We start from the raw sequence: 27500 nt of genomic DNA, 5'->3' as shown, positions 1-27500 counted from the left end.
CGTCCGAACGAGGAGCTCGGGATCAGGGGGTGAGGGGTCGCTATCAGGATCCGTAACGTAACGACCGTCGCGCAGGACACATCGTTTAACGTGTCGCTAAAAAATAAAAAAAAAAGACTTCGCAAGGACACATCAAGACGTTTCGGTGCTGCTGACGACTTGGCGCCTTGATACTTTTACCTTTTTTTTCCTGTTTTTTTGTTTTTTTGTTTTTTTTGATACACAAACTGTTGACACGAGGAACGTATCACATCTCAGTAAGAGATCTCAGCGGTGGGACTGACCGGTGGGCCACGTGAGAAACTCGGCTCGTTCCATCTCTTCCTCTCTGCTCACTGACGGTGGCCTGAGTGTGAATTGTTTTATTTTTCCCCTCCCCCAGAGGAAACAAGGAAGTAAGCACATTCCACTAGCGAACAGGAAGTTCTTCTTATTATTATTATTATTATTATTATTATTATTATTATTATTATTAAGATCTCAGAATTATAGGAAGGCAAAAAAAGGGCTTTGTTTTTGACCCAACAGGGCTGACCTCCTTTCTCTCTGAGCGAGTGTGTGTGCGTGCGTGTGTGTGTCCTTCTCCGCTGAGACGCTGAAACTGTTTATCTTTTTAACACGGCATTTTATGTATATAGTTTAAAGAAATCTATCTAAACATCTTCTACGTATCACAAAGTATTTATTTAATCCAAATATATGTCACAGATAAACATTTAGGTTTTATATATTTAATATATACATATAGAAAACAAAGAAAAACCCGACAAAAAAAAAAGAGAGAGAGAGAAGAGTCTATTTAAAGTCGTCATTTCTTTAGTGGCTTGAGTTATATCCCAGTGGGTTTTCTCCTCTTCCTCCTCTTCCTCCTCCTTTCTCTCGTTCTTAAAGGTGTGGTGTTTATTTGCACAGATGATCTACAGCGTGTACGGAAACGGCCTCCGAGCGCTGTTGTATTTAGACTAGATTTGTGTGCATCCTGAAATGACCTCGTGCTGTTCTTGACTTGACGTGTTTAATTCTTTCCTTTTTTTTGTTTCGAGAAGTTTTATTTAGTCTGGATATATAAATATAGATATATACCGAGAAAGAGAAATAAACGTGCGTTAAAAATCGAACGGAACGGCGGGAAAAGCGAGCTAAAGGAAAGTAGTTTGTCCGGTGGTGAAGCGGTAGTGACGGTGTTTCAGGGAAAAAAGCATGTGGTCACGCGAGCGAGCGGCGAGACTCCGAGTCGCCCCGAATGTAGATGTAGAGTCTATTTATTTTTTATCAAAGAAGAGACAAAACCGCAAAGAACCTTAGAGACCTGAAAGAAATGCACCAAAAAAAACTTTAAAAGATTAAAATAAAGAAACTTTAAAAAAAAAAAATCTATATATGTAGGATTATATGTTTACTACGTGGAGTTTTTAACGACTTTATAAATCAGCCCCGCCTTTAAAAAAAGAAATAATAAACAAACAAAAAAAAATGTAGCGTGATCGAGATGTAGCGACGAGACGTGACGTGATTGTTCGACCGGGAAGGGGTGTGTGTGTTGGTGTGTGTGTGTGTGTGTGTGTGGGGTCACTGTCTGCAGACAGAGAGGAAGGGATCTTCAAAGCCGTGTGTGTGGACACGATTTCGTCTTGTTTTTATTTGTTATGAGTAAAAGGTACAAAATCTGTTTCCTTCTCAGCGTCTAAGAACTGGTGTGAAAACACACACACACACACACACACACACACACACACACACGGTTAAACCTTTCTGATGACTCCTGTGTCCTTTATTGTACTTTATTTGTGACGTGCGTGTGTGTGTGTGTGTGTGTGAGCGTTCCATCTCTGTGCCCTCCTTCGACATCAGCGCAGAGAGAGAAAAGAAACTCTAAAACATTCTGTAAAAGACTTTAAAGGAGAATAAAGGGTGTGTTTGAGCAGCGCAGGTTTTTTTTACACCCATCTGTGCAGATTTGCGAATCATAATCATCAGCTGAAATGCACAGGATTTGCACAAACTCCCTGCGTGGCTCCGGCGCGTCCCGGGGGCTGACACACTCACGGTGTCGCTCGAGATCAAACCCTCCTCTTTTTTTTTTTTTGTTCTGTTTTTATTTTCTGTCCATGTCGAATCTCCTGTGCCACCTTCAACCCTGCAGCTAAAGTCCAGAGGTGGAGACGGATGGTGTTTTTACGCCTACAAGAGTCGGGAACTTTTATTACCAAAACGGCTGAAGCCTTAACGCCATGCAGACGTACGGACCCCTTAACAAACACACACGGTGTGTACGATCTGTTCTGGACAGCAAAACCCATCAGAGTCATTCCCACTGATTGTGACCGTGTCTCAGGTGTGTTCTACTAACCAGACACACAAGTTAAATAAATAAAGCTACTGCCTCTAGGACAGCTCCACGTGGTTTTGTTTTCTTTCGTGTTCAGACGAAACGGATCGTTTTTACGCCGTTACTTTGTTCCAAACCACAGAAAACGAAGTTCAGGCTGTCCGGATGTTGCCTACTCGAATGTGGTGAAAAACCAACGGAGAATTAAACCATCAGCAACACTATGTACATGTACTGAGTTTGTTACTATTTGTTAGTAACATCTGAAACAATAAAAAAAAAACAATCTTGCATAACAACAGATTCACTCGTTTTTGTCTTTTGGGTCGAAGTGTGAACCGGAGGCTCACGGAAAACTGACGCACCAGGAATTCTTCTGGATCCCTGAAACGTTCGTGTTTGCTATCGTTACTGTATTTTTACTTTCAAATATCTCAATCTCCGTAGGTCGACGGTCGCCTAGCAACCGACCGCGAGGTCGTTACAGCGCACGAACCGGTGCAGCGTATAAATCCGAAACGTCTCCGTGTTTGATCCACGTCTATAAACACCGCTGTCGTATAGCTTTACAGGATCATCGTGAGATCTGGTAAAAGATAACGTGTAGATGTAAGTGTAGATGTTAAGCTGTACTCCACCACAACGTCGTTTCATTCTGCCTTCTGATTGGTCAGAAGTCGCGTACTAACTTTTCCTCAGTAGCACAGCCGCGAGCAGCAGGTCTGTATTCACACGTTATCGTTTCTATAGTAACGTTTGCGACGACGTGTCCACGTAAAGAGGCGTTTGTTTTTTCTGTAAGCAGATTTATTGGATGGAGCCTCCAGTGTCAGCAGGTAAAGCTGTGAGTTTTTTTTAAATCTTCTGCACAGTAGAAGTTCCACAGTAGTTTTTTTTGTTTGTTTGTTTGTTTTATTAACTTATAAAGTGAGGCTGGTGAAGGAACCAATGTTTATAGCTGCTATAACTTAAATAAAAAAATACAGTTCGGAGGACGAGCTCCTCCTCTCTGATCTCACGCTGTAGAAGATGACATGCTCCACCACACGCCGTGGTGGTCTGGGCCCGGACGCCACCAGTAAGCAGATGAGTGGGAGAGAAAGAGGAGGAGACAGAGAGGTGGAAGGGGATGTAAAGCTGTCCGGAACCCCAAATGGCCTGTGAGCAATCAATAAGCTGATGAGAGGAAGGATGGACACAATGAGGTCGATGAACGGGTCGATGTTAATCATAAAACTATAGAGCTGAGGTGCACTTAGCACACAGGTGTAGTTACAGGACAGGTTTCAGGGAATCTCTAAAATGATGACACAAAAATCCCATCAAAACCTCCAACATGAAACTGCAGAACGCACCAGAAATCCTCCCACATCCTCTCCGCTCTCAGGCTTTCGGTTTTTTTTTTGTTTTGTTTTTTTGTTTTTTTTTCAAGCATTGTTCCTTTTCAAAAATCTGAAAAACAACGAACGAAAAGAAAAGGGGAAGCAGAGGTGTGGTAAGAGGCGGAGACAATCAAACAAACAAAATAACTAAAGGGAAGCCCTGCTGTGGGTCGTGACCTAGCATGGCACACGTAATGCGAGCTCATCGTCTCGAGTAATGTTAATCGTTTAGCTAGCTTTCTCTGTAGCATTTGTCTTCATAGCTCGGTTTAAAGTACATACGGTATTAACCAGAGGTGGGAAGTAACGGAGTAAAAATACTTCGTTACTGTACTTAAGTACATTTTTCTGGTATCAGTTTTTACTCCACTATTTATTTTTCGGACAACTTTTGACTTTTCCTCATTACATTTTTACACAAATATCTGTACTTTTTACTTCTTACATTTTCCAAACAGACTCGTTACTTTTAGTATTATTCCTTCTCATTGAGCGCTGTTTCCAGCCTATCATCCTATCATTGTGGGGCTTTTTCCCCATGTGACTGGTGTACTGTATTATTTACTGGCTATCAGACATAGACTAAGGATAGCGGAGCTAACAATGAGCAGCGCCTACAAAAGGAAGGGCTAATGTTCATTCAGAGGGAGTCACCGATGTTAAAGTAACTAACAACGAGGACATTCCTGAACACACATGGCCATATATGAGGGAGATGTTTGTAATAATCGCCGTCAAAAAGGATTCCTGGCGAATGCGTTTTTTGGCGAATTGTGTCACCCGGGGCAGTTCTAGCCCTTTTTTAGGGTGTCTTCAGCCCCCTGTCTGTAATCTCAGCCACCCTAAAACTATAAGGATCATTTTTACTTTCATAAATAAACAATAAAAATGACGTTAAAATGCAGGACGTGTCGTCGATGGGAAAGGAAATTGTTTATCAGTTTGATCCAAAAGCGATTTTTTTACTTTGCCTTTACACGCGTGTGTTGTCTTTCAAAAGTGCGTCTTCAGCTGTCTGCTTTATTTGAACGGAGAAGCACAGGTACGCGCAGCGTGCACGCGCAGTCAGAGCTGGAGGCGTTTATCTATAACGTTAATCGGCGAAAAGACGCAAAGACGGCAACCAAAAGCAGTGAAATGTCACTATTCTTATTACCAGAGTTGTCATATAATATATAATATAGAACTCTTCTTGTTTTAAATTCTCACCGAGGGCTAAAAACCCCCTAAAGATGAAACCCTAGAACCGCCCCTGGGGTCAACCCAAAAAACACAGAGTGCTTAATTTAATTAACATTAATTTTGTCATTTGTAAAACATCACAATAATTTTGAGTTGTTTTCAAGGACAGAGCTGGAATCTCCCTACAGTTTGGGATATGGCCTTGGTGATATACTTGGTATACATTATATTTCCAAAAGTATTGGGTCACCTGACCTTTCCTTGGGGATGAATGTGAACGCTGACTCCACCCTACCTCACCTACATCAGTGCCTGCCTTTCGTAACACTCTTGTGGCTGATGAACACAAATATCCATCAGCACACTCCAAAATTATATATTCATATATATATAGTACATACACACACACACACACACACATATATATATATATATATATATATATATATATAACATGACGTCCAGTTCCCAGCATGACACTAAACAGTAGTAACGGTGACTTTTTACTTAAGTACATGTCAGAGCCCATACTTCTTTACTTTAACTTGAGTAAAAGAGTGTAGTCACTACTTCTACTTTTACTGGAGTCTTTTAAAAAACGAGTATCTACTTTTACTTGAGTAAAGGATGTGTGTACTTTTGCCACCTCTGGTATTAACGCCAACTCTTCACTCTTTTTGTAGTCGACGTCATGAACGATGGTTCATCGGTTTGAGCCGAGGCTTTGTCTAGAACCGCATCTAGCACGAATATAGCGCTAACACATTCAGACAGTTGTCCTGATTATATATCGATTGTAATTTTATGGCGATAAAAAGACAAAATATTAAAAAAAAGACAAAAATGCCCAGAGTGGCAAAATAAGATTAAAATATTGAACATTGATATAAACAAAAAAAGAAAGAGGTACCTACACTGAACGCTTCTTTAATGCTAATGTGTGTGTTAAAGGGTTTTTTTGTTCCTCTTTAGTTGAGCTAAAGTTTAGCGATGTAGCACGCTTTCACGGACCGAGGAAACCAATTTGAATAAAAACCCTGGGTGAAAAAAATAAACATGGAAATGTATGTAAATGTGCAGAATTTGTTACCTGTGTGTGTTTTTGTGTGTGCCCACCTGAGTCTATTTTTACCTTTTACTTTTACCTTTTACCTTTGCACTTTTACAAACTGCCCTTAGCTATTTCTCTCTACAGGTAGCTAGGAAAAAAAAAAACATTTTCTATGACCTCTTAACATCAGTCTCTGGTCTTTAAGTAAATTCACTAGTAAAGAGAGAACGTTGTTTTAGCCTTTTTCAGTAACTTGCTAACAGCTTCCCAGCCGCTTGAGCTAATGAGCAGACCGAACATGATGAAAATTTCCAAATCTGTGAGATTTCAAATAGTTTACTAAACCTTGATCTTTATCTTGGCGAATCGGGTTTCTCATTGTTTTATCAAGGTCATTGTGGTTTGGAGAAATTGGTTTGAATAAAAACATAACCATGTAAATGAATGTAATCGTGTGGAATGCGTCTCTCGTGCTTCTGTGATTTCTTCAGGGAAATCAGTGAGTAGATCAAGAGAACGTCACAACTTTGTGCGGCTATAGCTTTTTTTCCTGGCTAACTAGTAGACTAACGTTTTTGCTATAATCTTGTCACTAAACGCATTTCATGCAACGATCACTCGACCATCTCGGTCCGTATACAGTGTACGAGTCATCGAGGAGCAACACATTGATTTCAAATGAACAAACTAATCCATGACGTTATTAGCTTTAAAAAAACTGTTTGGCACTACAACAAATTTCAAGCACTTTTACGCACTTAGTGTAGTTTATCAATAATACAATAGATCAGATAGCTTGGTTGAATTAAATACCAAACATTATCGAATGTGTAAACTGAATTAGCTAGTGAGAGCTGTTAAGCTATTATGGGTAATAGACATGATATTGTGTTTATTTTAAAAGTTTACACAAACTGAACATCTTCGTTGCTATTGACGACTTTAAAAATTCAAGTTCGCCCATCGGGCGGGCACGGTGGCTTAGTGGTTAGCATGTTCGCCTCACACCTCCAGGGTCAGGAGTTTCAATTCCCGCCTCCACCTTGTGTGTGGAGTTTGCATGTTCTCCCTGTGCCTCGGGGGTTTCCTCCAGGGTACTCCGGTTTCCTACTCCGGTTTCAAGACATGCATGGTAGGTTGACTGGCATCTCTGGGAAACTGTCCGTGATTGAGTGAATGAGAGTGTGTGTGTGCCCTGCAATGGGTTGGCACTCCATCCAGGGTGTATCCTCAATGCCCGATGACGCCTGAGATAGGCCCAGGCTCCCCGTGACACAAGGTAGTTCAGATAGGCGGTGGTAAATTAATGAATGAATGAATGAATGAATGAAGTTCACCGATCGTCAAGTTCCCTTTTCTTACTTAACCAACACATCTGAGGTACATGTGCCATAATGTTTGCTTTATAATGTATATTTTCAGAGCCTTTAGGAGTTTGCTTAGCGGTCAGTGCTAAGTATAACTGCCGTGTAAATTTAGTCGTACTGAGTCTTTAACTTGTATTTCACCAACTGAGGTAAATGTTGCGGTTTGTGTCTCGTTTTTACCGTTGCAATGTTTTTACCGTCGCTCCTTTTGTTTGTTTCTATAAACGATTTAATGGCTACGCACTAGCTTGCTAAATTGGTAGGCTTCTCTTCAGTCAAAACTTGCAGCCACTGCTGATCTTTCATAATATAGAACATCAGAACCTTTAAGGGTTTGTTTAGCCGTCTTCACTAAGTATAATTACGGTGTAATTTTAGTCATAGAGAACCTTTTATGAGTATTTTATTTTACCAACACAACGGCGGTAAATGTTGAGGTATGTGTCTCATTTTCATTGTCAAGCTGCTTGTTCTTTGTTTTATTTTAATTTGTAAATGAATTTCCACTCAAATGATATAAAGACGTCACTCGGTGTTCGTTACGAACGGTTGTCATTGTGAAAGCTCTGAGCTCATGAGTTTTTATAATAAACAACTACAGAACCTACAAGAGTTTACTTTAGCGTTCAACGCTACATATAATTAATGTGTCATTTTAGTCATAATGCGCCTTGTCTTAGTATTTTACCAACACGCCTGAAGTAAATGTTGACTTTAACACCATCAATGATGTCGGTGTAATAGCTTGTTAAATTGTTATTGTCAGTCTAATTGCTTAAATATCTTGAACACACCAAAACGTTTGTTTGATGTAACCCTAGTTCACTGGAGTTCACTTCCCAACCCTGGGTCAACCCTGAGTATAATTACAGCCTCATATCCTGTATTTTTTTAGTAATTTACCAACAGATCTGAGGTAAAAGTTTTAGTTTTAGTCCCTTTTCACCATCACATTGCCTTTTTTTTAGGTTTCCGTAATTGACTTAATGCCTAGGTGCTAGTTTGTTAGATTGTTAGCCTCATTTCTAGTCGAATAATAGCTTCACGTTCACAGACGTGGCACATTGTCGAAGTTTCATTGTCTTTTCTTCATAATTCACCAATCTGAGGTGACTGCTGACATTCTAGACACTTCTGTCTTGTTTCTTGCTCGCATGCAAGAATTACGTACTAGCTAACTAAGTTGTTATCGTGAGTCATCGGCTATCTTGTGCTTTGTGTGAAATATCCTGTTTCTTAGCAACTGTCTGCTCGTGATTTTAACTACTCGGAAAAATTTTTTGTAATGTACGGTGTAAAAGCACCTCATGTGTTTCAGGCTTCAGGAATCTGTTCAAAAATACCGTGAGGTGTTTTTAGCGTTTGGGACACGACCCGTGTTGCTTAAAGAGATCGAGGAATGTCATTCAGATGAAATCGGTAAGTATCAATTGAACCAGGATCGACGAGTAAGACCAGTTTTTGGTTTGGTGCTCAGCCAGAATTTAGGGATGAGTTGCAGGTGTGTGGTTACAAACATACTAGATATGAGTGTGTGTGTGTGTGTGTGTGTGTGTGTGTGTGTGTGTGTGTGTGTGTGTCTGTGTGTGGGTCAGAGTCTATTTGACCTCCCTCTTCCTTGGCTGTCAGATTAGTCCAGCAGCTTATCCTGCAACCGTGACCTTCACCTCTCTGACCTTCATCACATACACACACACACTAGCATTCACTAATCAGGTAAGACCTGTCACACACAATGAACACAAATCAGGTCAGGCTAGAAACACACACACATACCGATACTCCTGTGTATTATGAACCGAGCGTAAGAAAAGCGTACAGTCAGTCAGAGCACAAAACACACACACCTACTGTACAAACAAATACACACACACCTGGTGTACTATTGCTTGGCTTCTTCACTCACTCACACAACTCACCCGGACCTTTTTGTTGACAGCTTACTAAACCTGAAATTTTAGTTTCCTATGAATTTAAACCCTAATCAAACAGGCAGTTCATGATCTCCCCATGAAAGTTCCTGGTCAATGGTGGAAAAGATTAGATTAGATTAGATTAGATTAGATTAGATTAGATTAGATTAGATTAGATTAAACTTTATTGTCATTACACATGTACAAGTACAAGGCAACGAAATGCAGTTTAGGTCTAACCAGAGTGCAATAGATGTGATATGTATGTTCTATGAATATAATATACAAATGAATATATATGTATTCTATGAATATAATGTACAGATGAATATTCTGTATATGGGCTATGAACATAATATACAGATGTCTATTACTATAAACTAAAATTTACAGAGGGTATGTGCTATAAACAAAATATATTGTTATTACGATAAACCGAAATATACAGGAGGATATACACTGTGGTTATAGTATAATATATTGCTGTTATTATGAACAGAAATTAGGTGAGTATATACAATGTTAAGGCAATGGTGAGCAGCAATGCAAAAAAGGAGAGCAAGTGTGCAAATGAGCATGATTTTATGTAACAGTCCATTAGTGCAATAACGAATTGTGGGGTGTGATTGAGCAAATGTACAAGTGATCATAAGATGATGTGGGATCAGGAGCTGAGAATGGAAAATGGGGACATGGGACCTGATGAGAATTTTCACAGCTGAACAGGAAAAACATCTGGAATTCTGAATATATCGTAAATGCAGATAATGCACAAATGCAAGGGGTTGAAACAGAAATGCAACCGAATCTGGCACATAAATCTGTCTGAGCCTCAGCATGAAACGGCGACTGAAGTCCAAATGTTCGGAGTAAAGGTGTCAGTAAAACTCTTAGCAAAATGCTTGTAAAGAAAGACTCTAGTCACAGCTGCTTCTCGGTATTAACAATGATGTATTCAGTTCCTGAGCCGTGTGGGAGAATGGGTCAGGAGAGCTACAGATCATATCACAGCCATCTGTACCTGAGAGCCAAGAGAGCAACATTGGTCATGGAAGAAATGTCGTACTGTCTGACTATCTGTCCATCACGGTGACGTTGGCCAATCCTGGGCATCTTGAGCTTGAGTAGGAACTGACCGAGATAAAAACAGGCAGTGAATAAAAATTTTATATCAATATAATGAAAGGAGACAGGCTTGGGTTATTGAGTCTGGAAAAAGCGCCTCCTAGGGGAAGTACACCGTTTTCCTGACAAACTGAGCATCAAATGGATCACATTTCATCAACACACATACTTTTGATGATGGTTTATTAATAATGAGGGATTGAATGAAACGCTGTAAATAGACACAGGTATAAAGTGTGACATGGACATATGGCCAAACTCAAGCTGTCCATCAGATGGTGAACTCTGAGCTCCCTGCCTCCATCCCTCTCCGGCTGACAGGAAACAAGATGGAGGCTCCACCACGGGGCCATGGATGAGCAGATGGGGAGAGAGAAAGAGTGTATGTGTGTGTGTGTGTGTGGGTGTGTGTGTGTGTGAGTGTGATTTGGGCTATATGGTGTAAACCACCCATGAAGACAAATACAGAAGCACATAACCGATGACAGTAACAGTCACAATACAGCTTTCAAGCAGAAAGTATTATTTTAATATGAAGCTGATATACCGGATCAGGGTTAGCGGTGTTTTAACAAATGTTTATTTAACCTTATCATGCTGGATAACCAGACTAACATTAGCTACATATTACATCGACTTCGATATTACATCTAATTATACGATCTAGCTAGATCGCTTATGTTAGCTAGCTATCGTTAATCGCTAATAGTCCGAAATGATCATTTAGCAGTTTTGTGATACATACTTATACATTCATAGACAAATATTTATCAAAACAGTAATAAAGATGAATAGTAACATAATACAGGCTGCTTCTGTGTAAAAGACTACAGCTGCTTACTAGCTCGGTGTAACCGTTAGCCTTTAAAAAAGCATGTTATAATGTACAAACTGTTACAGGTAATAAATATTTTATGAATATATGTTGAATTATCGGTGAGCTGGTAAACGCTCTGGATCTCGGCTCCGTCCAAACCCAGTGCTTAACAACGTAACAGTGGATTAATAAGGACTTCACTCCTTAGTGCAGTCTTAGTTTCTATTCTCAGCCTCACCTGTGTAAGAATGCCCTAGGAGAGGCCTCCAGGTGTGTGTGTGTGTGTGTGTGTGTGTGTGTGTGTGTGTGTGTGCGTGTGAGAGAGAGAGAGAGAGAGAGAGAGAGAGAGAGATAATAATAACTTTGACCTGGTTTAGTGGCCTTCCTGTACTAAAGTGTGGTTTTCTGAGTCATGGATATCCACCCTCTTCTAGGAATGTGTGTGTGTGTGTGTGTGTGTGTGTGTGTGTGTGTGTGTGTGTGTGTGTGTGTGTGTGTGTGTTTGTATGTTGATGAGAACAATATTATTAGAAGATTATGTGGATCAGTGTGTCGAAAGCAAAAGGACATGCCATAGAGAGGCCAAAGCAAATTCCATGCAGCACTAATGTTAGCCTTACTATTATTATTGCCAAAACTTTAAATTGTTTATAAAATAGAAATAAAATTAAACTCAGAAATTCTGTCTTGTTAGCTTCTGATGGCTAGATGCCTAGCATTAGCTGGGAAAATTAAGAACTGTATATTATGGCTTAAAAGTGTACTGATAAATGTAATATTATTAGCTGATGTTAACTAGCTGAAAAATGATCATCAGCTGTATTAATGTTAGGAGTGTGGATTATTACGGTTGATCGATATGACTTAAACTCCTCATCGTGAGGATCAGAAACATCTATTTTCACATAAAAATCCTCTCAGATTCTGTATGATTAGGCCCCGTTGTATAACTGACTAGCGTAACTGATAAATTATTGATTAATAATAAATTATCATAGATTTTTATATTGTAAGCTACATCAGCTGATATTACCAGTGAAGCTCGTGGATATAAAATAAAATCTCTTATCATAAAATTCCTCTTAAGACACGTCGTTTATAAATATATCATTAAAATCCTCTCAGAAATCCTGTGCTATCTCAGCTAGCTAGCTAGAATGAGCAGTGAAGATGATGCACTTCGGTGTGTTTAAAAAAGCAGTCACATGGAACATTTTCTATGATGTAATTTATATGATGTAATTTATACATCATTTTGTATGATGTCGTTTATTGTCTATAGTTTGATTGAAGTCTAAATAAAGCTAGCCGAATATAGCTAGTTTTACAGGAAGGCTAGTTATCAGTGTTTATTCCAGTCTGTGTGCTGGTTTAATGGTATCAGTCAATGTCTACTTGGCGTAAGTGAAAAATCCTGCTTTGTGATGTCATCGCCTGTCCAACCCCAAGCCTCGCCTCGCCATGCCACGCCACGCCTCGGCCCCACATCACTTCTGTGGACTGCTCAGTTCTCCATTAATGTTTTTCCCCCCAGGAGCTTCCTGTTTTAAAACAACACACAGAAACAAAGCCCAGATCCTCTGAGAGAACTGATGCAAAGTTTCATCACCTCTAATGACTTTATTAATTATCATTAATTAAGGAGCTGCTGAAATGAAATATCTCCTTTCACCCCAAACATCTAAAGTATTCGGAAAAGACTGTTTACTCGCCTTAAAATGATTTTCTGTTCATACAAATAAAAAACAAATTAATCAAATATACTTTGTAAAATTATCATCCGGCTACATTTATACTAGATTCAAGTATTAATTTGTGTGCGTTAGTATTTACACCCCGTCATACTCCCCCTGGTGTTGATTAAACAAAGATCTGCATGTTTTGGTCACTTCTGCCCTCTAGTGGCTGACTGCGGAAAGCTTTCTGTATTGCAGCTAATGAATTAAATATTACACAGAATCTTTATTCAACTAAAACACAAAGCTAGCAGGATGATGGTTTATTTAGGTTTCACTACACAGCTCAGATTGGTAAAATATGTCAAATTTATTTTAAACTTATTCTATTTCTACTATTTTATATTTACTTCACATAAATTCTTCATAGAATTAAACACCTTGAATAATTTGTCACGTTCCTCAAACCATTCCTGAGCAACGTTTGTAGTGTGGTAGGAAGCATCACCCTGACTCAGATAATCACACTGCCTCAGCTGTCTCGCCTTTTATTCATAGTGCATCCTGGTATCTATCTCTATATCTTCACCAGGACACACACACACACACACACACACACACACACACACACACACACACACACACACACACACACACACACGGTCGTCCACATGATGTAAAAGAAGCCGTGATTCTTCAGACCAGGCCTCCTCCTTCTTCCGACGCTCCATGGTCCGGTTCTGATGTTCATTGTAGGAGCTTTGTTTGGTGTCCAGGAGTCTTCATGATCACTCTGATGCTCTTCACCTACTCAGCTCCATCCTCAGTGAGATGTGCGACCATGGTCTGGAGCTATGAGACATCTGCTGGAATCTTTTGAGGTGAAGTATTCTGTGAGGAAGCAGAATCCATTTATTCCAGCTCCCTCTGGTGGGGAGGAGGGAGAATTGAAGGTGGATCTGTTACAGTTTACTACACTCACCCATTTTTCTTGCTTTTTAACTTCAGCTTATAGAAGTCTTTATTATCGCCACATTTACATTACAGCACTGTGAAAGTCATTTCTTTACATATACTAACTTCAGAGGTTGGGGTCAGAGCGCAGGGGCAGCTATAATACAGCACCCTGGAGCAGAGAGGGTTAAAGGCCTTGCTTAAGGCCCTGACAGTGGCAGCTTGTCAGTGCTGGGGCTTTAACCCTGAGCCTCTGATCAACAACCTAGAGCCTTCACCGCTTCACCCACCGTTGCCCCATTTATACAAACACTTTACATATTTAACACAAACGATGCAGTTAGATCAATATGCTCATTCTGACCTGTCATGGTTTCTATAGTAACAGCTCATTCACAGGTTTGTATGGTGTTACACACTATATAATCTTACACTAATAAACATAGCCCAGTGTTCCTACACTCCAGGTTCTCTGCAACACAGAGTTCAGAGTAAAATTCCCTAATCATTTTTTATCTAAGCAAGAAAACAGACTGAAAAATTTTACTTTTTACACTGTCTCTCTTCTACACATTCACACACACACACACACACACACACACACACACACACACACACACACACACACACACACACACACACACAGACTGAAAAATGTTTACTTTTTACACTGTCTCTCTTCTACACATTCACACACACACACACACACACACACACACACACACACACACACACACACACACACACACACACACACACACACTTTCTCTCCTCAATATGGCCTGATTCAGGTATTTGAGTCATCTCTTTCTCTCTTTTAGGGCTGAAATGTCCAGTCTCAGGTGTTTGGAAAAAACGCTGAGCAGGTGATGCACCAGCAATAGTGCTCCTTCACACACAGACAATAAAGGTGACTTGACTTGACTTGACAGACAGACAGACGGACAGACACACACACACACACACACACACACACACACACACACACACACTGTGGCTGCTTGTTCGTCTTCCTTCTGATTTGTCTATTAAATAATCTCTTGTCAAACTTGATTTATGAAGCTGTAAATTTCCTGCTGCAGTGTGTGTGTGTGTGTGTGTGTGTGTGTGTGTGTGTGTGTGTGTGTGTGTGTGTGATAGTTACCCCAGACTAGAACAAATATGGAGTTGAGGAGACGAAAACCTTGTCAACTCATTCCCTATTCAGGCACTGCGGCGGAGAGGTGCAGCCCCCCCCCCCCCAAACACTGAGACTGCAGCAGTGCAAGAAGTCTCCACCCTACAAACACGTTATTACAAACTACATTGTGCACACACACATACACAGACACACACACACACACACACACACACACACACACACACACACACACACACACACACACACATACATACATACATACACAAATACACACACACACACACACACACACACACACATATACATACATACACACATACACAAATACACACACACAAATACACACACACACACACACACACACACACACACACACACACACACACACACACATACATACATACATAGATACACACATACACAAATACACACACAAATACACACACACAGACACACACACACACACACACACACACACACACACACACACACACACACACACACACACACACACACACACACACACACACACACACACAATCTAGAACCCTAAAGAATTCTTCTGTTTGTCCTCCTGAGAGAACCTGTAAACATCACAGCAGATTATCAGATTATATTTCCTGACGAAAGATGAATAGAGAAAGTGCTCATTCTCCCTCTCCTCATTTTTCTCTCATCCTTTTTTCCACTCACGTTCTTTTTTGTTTCAAATAATTTCTATCTCATTTAAAATTCTGTCTAATCACTTCTCCTTCTTTATTGTCTTTTGTGCATCCTCCTCGCATCCTCCTCTCCAACCCCTCCCTCCCCTCCACCTGTATATAAAGCGCGCGCGCTCTCCTCCTCTTCATTCTCTCTCTCGCTCTCTTTCTCGTTGTTTCTCTGCGTGTTTTTTCTCCTCGCATCACCCGCATCATGAGTTACCATAGCGACGTTTACTCCACGAGTTCCTACCGGAAGTTCTTCGGGGACTCCTCAAGATTATCTGCTCCCCCGACCCGGTCCTCTGCGGGTTACCGGGTGTATGAAGGCGGGTACCGGAGCCGGGTGTCCCCCCGTTTGGCCTCCTCGGCCCAGGACGGGGATCTCTCACACATGGCTGCTTCGGCCACCGAGCTGAAGATCGTGCGCACAAACGAGAAGGAGCAGCTGCAAGGCCTCAACGACCGGTTTGCAGCCTTCATCGAGCGCGTGCGCGAGCTCGAGCAGCAGAACCGCGCGCTCGAGGCCGAGGCGGAGTCGTTGCGCCGCAGTCTGGGCTCCGAGCCCGCGCGTCTGCGCGACCTTTACGAGCGCGAGCTGCGCGAACTGCGCGAACGCGCCGACCAGTTGGAGCGCGACCGCAGCCGCGCGCAGCTCGAGAACGCGCACCTCGCCGAGGCGCTTGCACGCGTCCAGGAAAAGCTACGCGAGGAGAGCCGCCTGCGTGACGAGGCCGAGAGAGAGCTGCAGTGCTGCCGCAAGGAGGCGGAGGACGGAGCGCTGCACCAGCACGAGCTCCAGAAGAAGGTGGAGTCTCTGATGCACGAGATCGACTTCGCACGCAAAGTGCACGATGAAGAAGTGCGCGAGCTGCAAGCGTCACTACAAGCCTCCCAGGTGCTGATAATAATACAAATAAAACACAGATAAAGTCAATTACCCGAATAATAATCATAATGTTAACAGTTTAATGGTTAAAAAAACACAACATTTGTGTAATTTACTTAATAGGAATGTGTTAGTATAGTAACATAAAATTAACGAAGTAAACAATCATAACTAGCAAAACAACAACAACAACAACAACAACAACAATAATAATAATAATAATAATAATAATAATAATGAGATGGAGATATAATGACTAATGCAGTTCTGTAATACATGTTATGTGACATTGCATTTAAATGGGATTAATGAAGACCATATGATTTATTGTGTAAGATAGAGTGTGGTGTTAGTAACAGAGCAGTGTGTGGTGTTAATGACAACCAGAGTGTAGTGTTAATGACAAAGTGTAGTGTTAATGACATCAGATGCAGTGTTAATGACATCAGAGTGTAGTGTCAATAACAGAGCAGAGTGTTAATGACATCAGTGTGTAGCGTTAATGACATCAGTGTGTAGTGTTAATGACAGTCAGAGTGTGGTGTTAATGACAGTCAGAGTGAGGTGTTAATGACAGTCAGAGTGTGGTGTTAATGACAGTGAGAGTGAGGTGTTAATAACAGAGCAGAGTGTAGTGTTAATAACAGAGCAGAGTGTAGTGTTAATAACAGAGCAGAGTGTAGTGTTAATAACAGAGCAGAGTGTGATGTTAATGACATCAGAGTGTAGTGTTAATGACAGTCAGAGTGTAGTGTTAATGACAGTCAGAGTGTAGTGTTAATGACAGTCAGAGTGTAGTGTTAATGACAGTCAGAGTGTGGTGTTAATGACAGTCAGAGTGTGGTGTTAATGACAGTCAGAGTGTGGTGTTAATGACAGTCAGAGTGAGGTGTTAATAACAGAGCAGAGTGTAGTGTTAATAACAGAGCAGAGTGTGGTGTTAATGAAATCAGAGTGTAGTTTTCATGACATTGCAGAGTGTAGTGTTAATGACAGCAGAATAAGGTGTTAATGACAGAGCAGGAAGAGCCGTTGGTGATGGAGCAGAGTGGCGTGTTAATGACGGAGCAGAGTGTTAATTCAGCAGTCAGTGATTCTGCACTGCAGATTTTGCTCTCATGTGTTCCTGAATCAGCACTTTGGAGCACACACACACTGGTGAACATCTCACCTCTCAGCACCATCACTGCAGCTCATGTCCCCTGCAGAACCACACACACACACACACACACACACACACACACACACACACACACACACACACACACACACACACACACACACACCTTTATTAAAAACCTATAAATAGACATACATTTATAAATAGAAAATGTTCACCTGCCCGTTAGCTGGCTACAAATTTGATCTAAACTCCTGAATACTAAAGACTGCAGTCTTAATAGCAACTGCTTTGAGTTCATTGTGTTTACATTTGTAACCTAGTGTTAATTTACCTTGTTTTTCAGGGCATTCTTACATGGCATCCAAAACTGTCAAAATTATATAATGTCACCTTAGCAACCACAATTTGATAATTGCATTATTATTATACTTTGTTAATTTACATATCAGATATGATTGGTTCAAGACATTATATTAATGTAGCAACCTCACAAACTGAGCTCATGAGAAACCACACCCACAAATCTCCGAATCCGCAGTTAACCTCATTAACATGTCACTGTAATGTATAACACCTGCTTTTTTTTAGCTGCATTCTTTTTTTAATAAACTGGAGAAGCTAGAAAAAGATCTCACTGGTTACTGAGTACGTGACATGGAATTGTTGTTGTGTCATAAATCATACAGGCCAATCATGAACTGATATGCAAATCCAGGCAATGCAACATTATTCACTAGACAGCATATGTAAGGCATGTTTAAATATTTATGTAGAATCAGGCTTCATTAGCACAGCATAGCATAGCATAGCATAGCATAGCATTTTTATACTATATTTCATCATGAGGGATGAAGTAATGTCACATCATGAAAGTTATTATTATTCTATCTTTGTGAGCTTTAGTTACCTATTCAATAAATTCATCTATATCAGTAGCTAAGACTTATAGAAGATTTATAATTAAATATTTTTCTAGTCTGGAAATTAGCTCCGCCCAGATCAGCAGCGCTGTCTCTTTTGCATTACAGTCAATGCGATGAAGCATGTAGTTTTAACAGACTGAGTGGAGATAATTGGGGTTGAGATGAAGAGAAGCAAGTGTTAGAATAAAGGGGCGCTAAATATTACTCACTGCTCCTTTAAACACAGCTTTCTTTTTTATTTTAGGTATGTGTGGAGATGGATTTTAGTAAACCGGACCTCACCGTGGCTCTGAAGGACATCCGGTCGCAGTACGAGATTTTGTCATCACGAAACCAGCAGCAGGCGGAGGACTGGTACCGATCCAAGTTTGCCAGTGTGACTGAGGTGACCGCACGTGACGCCAACGCCATTAAAGTGACCAGAGATGAGCTGAGCGCTTGTCGGCACCAGGTTCAGGCACGTACGCTGGAGATCGAAGCGCTACGCAATCACAACGACGCACTGGAACGACAGCTGGCCGAGATGGAGGATCGCCACAGCTCTGAGATCGGAGAGCTGCAGGTCAGAACCAGAAAAATAGCAATTTAACAAAATTAAATTTTACCTACAAGTAGAACATCATTATAAATATTTTGTACAAGACAAATTTTTATAATTTAGCATAATGAATTAAACATATGTACAGGTATTTTATACTATTGCATCATGTTTGAATTCATAAAAAATAGACATTATATACAATGTTAAATAAAATAAAATGGATAAAAAATATAAAAGTTTAAAATAAATAAAATATAAAAAGTATAAAAAATAAATGAGAAGCACAGATTCAGATACAAATACTTTTAAAATATGTTAAAAGTACAGGAATCGTTTGTTATTTTATTGATTGTTATTAAAATATACACAATTTTGCATTGTTTACTTTTGCAGGATTACATTGATTGAAAAAATGAAATGTGCACAAATAAATAATAAAAAAAAACCCATAAATCAACAAACAAGTAAATATTTTCCAGTGTTTCCAGGAAAGCTTTGTATACTTTGAATATGTTAAATAAGATGTTTTCCTTTATTATTATTATTATTATTATTATTATTATTATTATTATTATTTATGGTCTGAGCTCTTACACGTGTGAGTGCATTGTGTGGTCTGGACAGGAGACGATCGCTCAGCTAGAAGACGCTCTGCACAGCACTAAAGGAGAAATGTCCCGCCACCTGCGCGAGTATCAGGACCTGCTGAACGTCAAGATGGCACTGGACATCGAGATCGCGGCCTACAGGTGAGGCGCTCACCTTAGTTCATGTCATATGTCATCTTTTCTTAATTATTTACCAACACATCTCAGTCTCAATCTGTCTGTATAAAGGAATCAACAGCCTGATGCCAGGCAGATAAATTATTTCCCTCAGTCTGTAGGTAGGTTGGTTAGCAAACATAATCTGATTCTAGCTAGCTCATGCTAGTATAACTTTAAATATGCTAACAATCATGGCCTGGAGTATGACAGTATTGAACATAGCTATCTTGCTAGCATAACACCAAGCAGGTGGGATTGGAATTGCTGAAAAATAATTAGCTAAAATGTATGATGACGGTTAAGTTAAATCCCATAGCAACAATGTGCAGATACTGTATCATGAGTTAGCACACAGTATTAGAGTCCAACTCCAAACATTCTATCCTTACAGGAAACTGCTGGAAGGAGAAGAGTGCCGTCTGGGCAATGTGGGCGTGGCCTCAATCCAGCCCGCCTACTCTGCTGTTTCCTATACGGCAGGACGCGCATACACCCTGGGTGCCTACAGGAGGGGTGTGGCCAAGCCTGAGACTGAGGAAGAAGAGGACAAAAATGAAGAGATGGAGAAGGAAGAGGAAGAAGAAGCAGAAGAAGAAACAGCTGAAGGAGAAGAAGAAGGAGGAGAAGAAGAAGAAGAAGTAGAAGGAGGAGGAGAAGCAGCTGAAGAGGAAGTAGGAGAAGAAGAGCAGGAGGAAAAGGAAGAAAAGGAGGAGGAGGGGGGTGAGGATGAAGAAGAAGGAGGAGATGAAGGAGAGAAAGGAGAGGAAGAAGAACAGGATAAAGAGGAGGAGGTGGTGAAGGAAGAGAAGGAAGAGAAGAAGGAGCCAGAAGATGAGAAGAAGAAGGACAAGGAGATAGAGAAAGAGAAGAAGAGTGAAGACAAAGGGGGCGAGGTTAAGACCGAGAGTAAACCCGAGAGTAAACCCGAGAGCAAGGATGAGAAAACTGAAAGCAATAAAGGAGACAAGAGCAAGTAAAGACACGCCCTCTATAGCCGTCCCCACACACTCACACAAACACACACAGTCATACTCCATCATCACCATCATCCGTTTACAAAGCAGTCTCCATGGTGACCACACAGATCTCCTCAGTAGCTGCACTTGCTTCATGCACTGACCGCTGAATGTTCAGAGCCTTAACGTAGCGAGAGTTAATGATGTACTGTAATGATCAGAAACCCAGTTCTGGGTAAGACATGGACAAATCCTCCAGCAGATGTTTCATCCCCCTCGGGTGGCGTCAGAACGTTTAGCCGCTACGCGTGTTTAGAAACGACTCCGTCACTGTGCTGTAGATCCACGAGTTGCTATAGTTACAGCATGCGCTTGTTTCTCTTCTACCAACACAAAGAAGTTTCAGGTAGAACTTTCACTCTTTCACCAAATCACAGAGTGACAAAAACTCAACCACTCAGTATCACATTGTGACAAAATATCGGTGCTAATCTGAGGTAAAACGTTACACAAACGTCATGAGGTCATTTTTAAATAGCTAGAAATAACATTACTATCAATGGAGCTGTCCAGAATTATGTAACATCAGTCGATAAGCGTTTAATCTTTACAATTTTCTCACAAACATAACAGAAGTTATGTAAACGATTACGAAGCCCACAAACTTTCCTCATTTATATAACATTAACTAGCGTCCATCTTGTTAGGTAAAGTTACATGATGATGATACAGATAAATCCTAAAGTCATTTATAACTAGCTAATACTAATTTATCTTCTTTTACTCCAGGGAGTCAGTGTTTTCCCCTTCAAATAGCGTTAGCTAGCTTACTTTTAACTCGGTCAAATGACATTATTATGTAATATTTACGTAACAGAAATGCCAGTAAATAAACTGAGCTGACCAACTAAATTATAATTAAACAGAAATTGGATTTATTTTTTGTCAAATTGTTTCTTTGAATGTTTGTATAAATCTTTAAACTCATAGCGGAGATCGATGTGACGTTTTCTCGTCCTCTCGCTCGTCTGCTACGTATCTCATCGCAACGCTTGATCTATAGCTGAAGTGTTTCGAGGACTTCGGGGAATGTAGATTCGAGCTCTTGGATTTTTGCATCTAATCAATTTAAGACTGAATGATGTAAAGATTTTAGAGCGTTTGCTGCTATTTACTGTCCAACTTCATATTTATCATGTACAGTATGTTTATTTTCCTGTGAAAGACACCGCCTCCTGTTGGCTTCAAGTGAATCGGCTGTTCGAGAACAAAGTAGAAACTATTTAAAATCACAGATCGTCGCCACGTCCTCACAAAAGCACATGCACAAGGATGTTTTCTGGGAAGCTACGTTTAAAAATAACCCGCTGAAAGTGTTATAAGACGCGGCGTTTGGTTTTGACAGAAACTCTCTGTACATGACAGACACACAGAGAGCCTGTCTCCAGGTTACAGCCAGTAGATGAGGACTATATATACAAACACACACACACAGCTGACTAACACCCTTAACACACCAGCGTTAGCCTCACAGTAAACACTTACATCCTAGAAGGGGGTGTGGCCTTTATTACTGGCAATCTTATAGAAGGAGGTGTGGCCTCTACACCTGTCAGTGCCTGTAAAGGAAACGTGGCCTCTACACCTGTTAGTGTCAGTAAAGGAGGTGTGGCCTCTACACCTATCAGTGTCAGTAAAGGAGGCGTGGCCTTTTCCAGTGAAGGAGGTGTGGCCTTTTTCCCAGTAAAGGAGGCGTGGCCTTTGTTTCTGTCAGTCTCAGTAAAGGAGGCGTGGCCTTGATTCCTGTCAGTTCCAGTAAAGGAGGCGTGGCCTTTGTTCCTGTCAGTCCCAGTAAAGGAGGCGTGGCCTTGGTTCCTGTCAGTCCCAGTAAAGGAGGCGTGGCCTTTGTTCCTGTCAGTCCCAGTAAAGGAGGCGTGTCCCAGTTACACACTATTCCAGATAAAATCACACAGTTTGCACTTGACATGGCACTAAAGCAGCGTTACACAGCGTGTCACTTTCCATCATCTGCTGTAAATGTTTTTGTCGACAGGAGGTTCAGTTTATCTGCATGGTCTAACTTTAGAGCTTGCTGTAAGAAAACTGATTGGAAAAAAAATTGTGTGTTTGAATAAAGAGATAAAATGTGCACTGAATTGCCTTAAAGCTGAATGAATTGCTTCACACTGTACCTGAAGGAGAGCTGTTAGTCTTCCACTGAGGGCCAAAGAGCTGCTCATTTCTCTCAAAGCCAAATAAAGCTGTTTATCAACCAACTGCATTCTGTCTGTCTGATGATTTTATATCTGTGTGCAGTTTTACACAAAACACCACAAAATCCTTTTCCTGAAATAGCAAATAGAGTTTACAGCAGATTTACTTCAACTGTAGACCTTCAGTGGATGTTTCGTTTTGCTAAGTCACTGCTGTACACTTTCACAAGCCATTAAGGGTGTGTGTGTGTGTGTGTGTGTGTGTGTGTGTGTGTGTGTGTGTGTGTGTGTGTGTGTGTGTGTGTGTGTGAATGAGGAAACCTGATTAATGCCCATTTTCCTGGCTGTTAACTGAGGATGCTGCGTCATACTCCAGCTCAGAGACATTATTAGATTGTGTGTGATTCTTCTGCATCAGACACTGAAACGACAGAATGTTTGTTCTTTTGTTACTCAGATGCAGCAGAAGGTATTGGACCTTGTTGCAGACTCTTAAATGAATTAAGACATCAACTCAGCAAATTATCTCTAGATTGTTGTTTAGACTCCGCAAACAGACTCAGATTTCAGACTCAGTAAATGGACCAGCGTCCTGATTCCGACTCACTAAAAGGACTTGGACATGGATTCTTACTTGTCCTCTGACTTAAATCAGACTCGGTAAATGGACTCATATTCTGATTCAGATTCAGTAAGTGAACATACAATCAGATTCTGTCTCTGTGTACAGACTCAAAGAACTGTATTTATTTGTTTTCTTTTAATAAAGACATAAATTAATTTCCTTTGTTTTTGTATCACACACACACACACACACACACACACACACACACACACACACACACACACACACACACACACACACACTCCGAAACCTTCTGCTATATATAGATGTCTGCATTGCAGATGTCCCAAAGACCAACATACACACACAGCTTGATTCAGCACAATGGTGTAGATAGTCACACACACACACACACACACACACACACACACACACACACACACACACACACACACACACACACACACACACACACAAAACAACACACACCCTACACCACTATAAACCCACAGGTGATGATATTATGTATTCTTTATTAAAATGTAGCTTTAGCTGCTGTTATATAAGTGGTGAGGGATGAATCAGTGGCGTGTCTGGATAACACTGTGTTGGAAAAGTCTGCAGTGCTGTAAAGGTAGAAACACTGCGGCATGCAGGGGTGGTGATTTATCCCCAGGTCAGCTGTAAATCTACTACATGTGGGTGTAAAGCTTTTGGAGCTGTGTGCTGCATGAGAAGCAGGAAAGATTCAGTGTCATAAACTATATGCAAATCTAATGCAGTGCTGTTTTATTTAATTATAAGGTTCTATCTGAATGATGATTGGCTGTGCAACTGAAAATCAGTTTTTTAATAATGTACTTGTAATATATATTATACATACAGGTAACTTACTTCTAATAAATACAATGAATGATCCGTTCTGCAATAAGGACGCATTTAACTGTTTCTTTCACCAACAGAGGGAGCCAATGAACACGTCATTCTCCCATACAGGGCGCTATTAAACGCTACGTTCATCAACAGCTTTGTTCCCCTTTAGATAGAGTTACTACGCTCGTCATTCACCAACAGAGGGCGCTGTTGAACCCTTCATTTTGTCAACAATAGTTCTATCAATATTTCAACAACAGAGGGGCACTAGTGAACTCTTCATTTCAAAAACACCCTTATTTGCCAACAGAGAGAGTACTTCATTTGACGAACATCACCATCATCATCATCATCATCATCATCATCGTTGTCGTCGTTCTCTTACAGAGAGCACTCTTGAACGTTTCATTTCACTAAAAATGTCGTACACGAAAAGAATGAGCTATTTAATGCTTCATTCGTCAACAGAGGGTGGCGTCATTTGACTATACTTGACATTACACACACACACACACACACACACACACACACACACACACACACACACACACACACAGGGTTCACGCTTCATTCACCAACAGGTTTGATTGAAGGTTTAATCTGACCATCATTACACCATTTCACTATTAAAGTCTTCATTCACCAACAGAGGGCGCTATTAAAGCCTTCATTCACCAACAGAGGGCGCTATTAAAGCCTTCATTCACCAACAGAGGGCGCTTTTAAAGCCTTCATTTACCCAAACATTATTTCACCAACAGAGGGCGCTTTTAAAGCCTTCATTTACCCAAACATTATTTCACCAACAGATGGCGCTTTTAAAGCCTTCATTCACCCAACATTATTTCACCAACAGAGGGCGCTAATAAAGCCATTTACCAACAGAGGGCGCTATTAAAGCCTTTATTCACCAACAGAGGGCGCTATTAAAGCCTTTATTCACCAACAGAGGGCGCTATTAAAGCCTTTATTCACCAACAGGGGGCGCTAATAAAGCCATTCACCAACAGAGGGCGCTATTAAAGCCTTTATTCACCAACAGGGGCGCTAATAAAGCCTTTATTCACCAACAGAGGGCGCTATTAAAGCCTTTATTCACCAACAGGGGGCGCTAATAAAGCCATTCACCAACAGAGGGCGCTATTAAAGCCTTTATTCACCAACAGGGGCGCTAATAAAGCCATTCACCAACAGAGGCCGCTATTAAAGCCTTTATTCACCAACAGGGGCGCTAATAAAGCCTTTATTCACCAACAGAGGGCGCTATTAAAGCCTTTATTCACCAACAGAGGGCGCTAATAAAGCCATTCACCAACAGAGGGCGCTATTAAAGCCTTCATTTACCAACAGAGGGCGTTATTAAAGCCTTTATTCACCAACAGAGGGCGCTATTAAAGCCTTTATTCACCAACAGAGGGCGCTAGTGAACACATCATGAAACCGGGCTGCACTTCAGACGCTTTGACAGAAACGCTAAAGAGACAGAACATCAACATCAAACCTTCTGTTTATAAGTTGTAACATTTTTTTACCCCTGAAAATGGCAGAGCTTCGGCACCGCGGCGGTACAAGTGAACATGACCTACAGCAGCAGCAGGCCGACGATAAGGTAAATAAAGGCTGCAGAAATGTATTTATTTTTTATGTAACCGTGAGATTTGAATGAGAAATGTAGGCTACACGGCTAGCGTTGCTAACTGTGCTAACTGTGCTAGCGTTGCTAACTGCGCTAGCTTCGTCACCCAGGTAACCCGAAGACAAAGCTAGCTAGCTTTAGCACAGCAGCTCCGTGTTTATGTAGAAAATAAACTATATTCATGTACATGAGCTGTTATATTTGTTTGTTTGGGTTCATCCGCTAGTTATCGAGCTAAAAACTTAGCATAGCTTGTTGTGTTTATAGTCAGTCAGTTTGTCTCCATGTTATAGTTTATTTTAGTTCTCCATGTTATGAGCTGTTTAAATCTTCTCCTGGTGTTAAAGTGTAAACTGAGTTAAACCATTAAACACAGGTACAGAGGAGAGCGATACGAAACTCCATCATCATATCGCGATATTTCAGTGACAGCTGTACAGAGCGGTTATAAGTTATTATGGAAGACTAAAAGTGCATTTACAGTAAAAATAAAGAGTAATGATTAGTATAATGTCAGGCGTAATGGACATGTTTTTTTTTAGAATTGCTTTTCTATTTCCTCTGTTTTAGTTACTGTGTGTGTGTGTGTGTGTGTGTGTGTGTGTGTGTGTGTGTGTGTGTGAATGAGAGAGTGTGTGTGTGAATGAGAGAGTGTGTGTGTGAATGAGAGAGTGTGTGTGTGAGTGAGTGTCTATGTGTATGAGATTGTGTGTGTGTGAGTTTGTATGTGTGTGTGTGTGTGTGTGTGTGTGTGTGTGTGTGTGTGTGTGTGTGTATGGGTGTGAGTGTGTTAATATTTGTTAATAATTCCACAGCTGGTTTATATTGATCGTTGTTACTGTACAGATCGACACTTTCTTTGTGTAAAAGTGTCACTTGTGTTGATTTTCCTGACTGTAATGAATCAGTAATAACTCAGGAGCGACTCGAGGCTTTCGATACGAAACCGCCTGCAAATTAGAGGTGAAAAACAAACAGATTAAACGGAAAACAGGACAAGTTTTTACTCGTCGTGTCGATGAACGTGATGACAGAGACCTCGAGTTTGATCAAGTGATCGACTAACAAACTAATATTTTTATATTTTGAAAAAAAGTTGTAATTTTTGTATAAATTCTTATTTCTAAATTAATTATTTCTCAATTAAATTTTATAATTTTTTTTAATTTTTGTAATCTTAAGAAAATATTAATGTAAAATATATTTTCTATTATTAATAGTAAAAATATATTTATTATTAAATAATAAAAATTGTAATCATAATTTGCAAATGTAATGCCTTTTTTAAACCATTAGCACATAACGGTAACAAAACATTAAACACTCACTAAACAAACAAACAAACAAATATTATATTAATTTTATTGATATTAATT

The 27500-nt window shown here is 40.4% G+C and overlaps 3 protein-coding genes across 4 annotated transcripts in view; all 3 read left to right on the top strand.

Moving 5' to 3' along the window:
- The window catches only part of mxd1 (MAX dimerization protein 1), a 29064-nt gene extending 26439 nt beyond the window's left edge, over positions 1–2625 (top strand). For both annotated transcript variants that reach the window (XM_047818021.1, XM_047818020.1), the window contains exon 6: positions 1–2625. This exon is cut by the window's left edge. The gene's annotated coding sequence lies outside the window, so the exon portion shown is untranslated.
- Positions 2626–15768: 13143 nt separating this feature from the next.
- Positions 15769–22616, top strand: zgc:65851 (uncharacterized protein LOC321113 homolog). The gene is made up of 4 exons (XM_027168988.2): positions 15769–16536; positions 18818–19135; positions 19739–19863; positions 20273–22616. The coding sequence occupies exons 1-4, from the start codon at positions 15853–15855 to the stop codon at positions 20856–20858; spliced, it is 1713 nt and encodes a 570-aa protein (XP_027024789.2). The 5' UTR covers positions 15769–15852; the 3' UTR covers positions 20859–22616.
- Positions 22617–25903: 3287 nt separating this feature from the next.
- cds2 (CDP-diacylglycerol synthase (phosphatidate cytidylyltransferase) 2) overlaps positions 25904–27500 on the top strand; it is a 13054-nt gene continuing 11457 nt past the window's right edge. Inside the window, exon 1 of the mRNA XM_027169001.2 lies at positions 25904–26097. Within this exon, the coding sequence (XP_027024802.1) occupies positions 26029–26097 (69 nt within the window). The 5' untranslated portion in view covers positions 25904–26028. The remainder of the gene's footprint in view (positions 26098–27500) is intronic.

This window comes from Tachysurus fulvidraco, chromosome 9 (genome assembly GCF_022655615.1).
Source record: "Tachysurus fulvidraco isolate hzauxx_2018 chromosome 9, HZAU_PFXX_2.0, whole genome shotgun sequence".
Lineage (NCBI taxonomy): Eukaryota > Metazoa > Chordata > Actinopteri > Siluriformes > Bagridae > Tachysurus > Tachysurus fulvidraco.
Note: the sequence above shows the minus strand (reverse complement) of the source record. Positions and strands in the feature narration are given on the sequence as shown.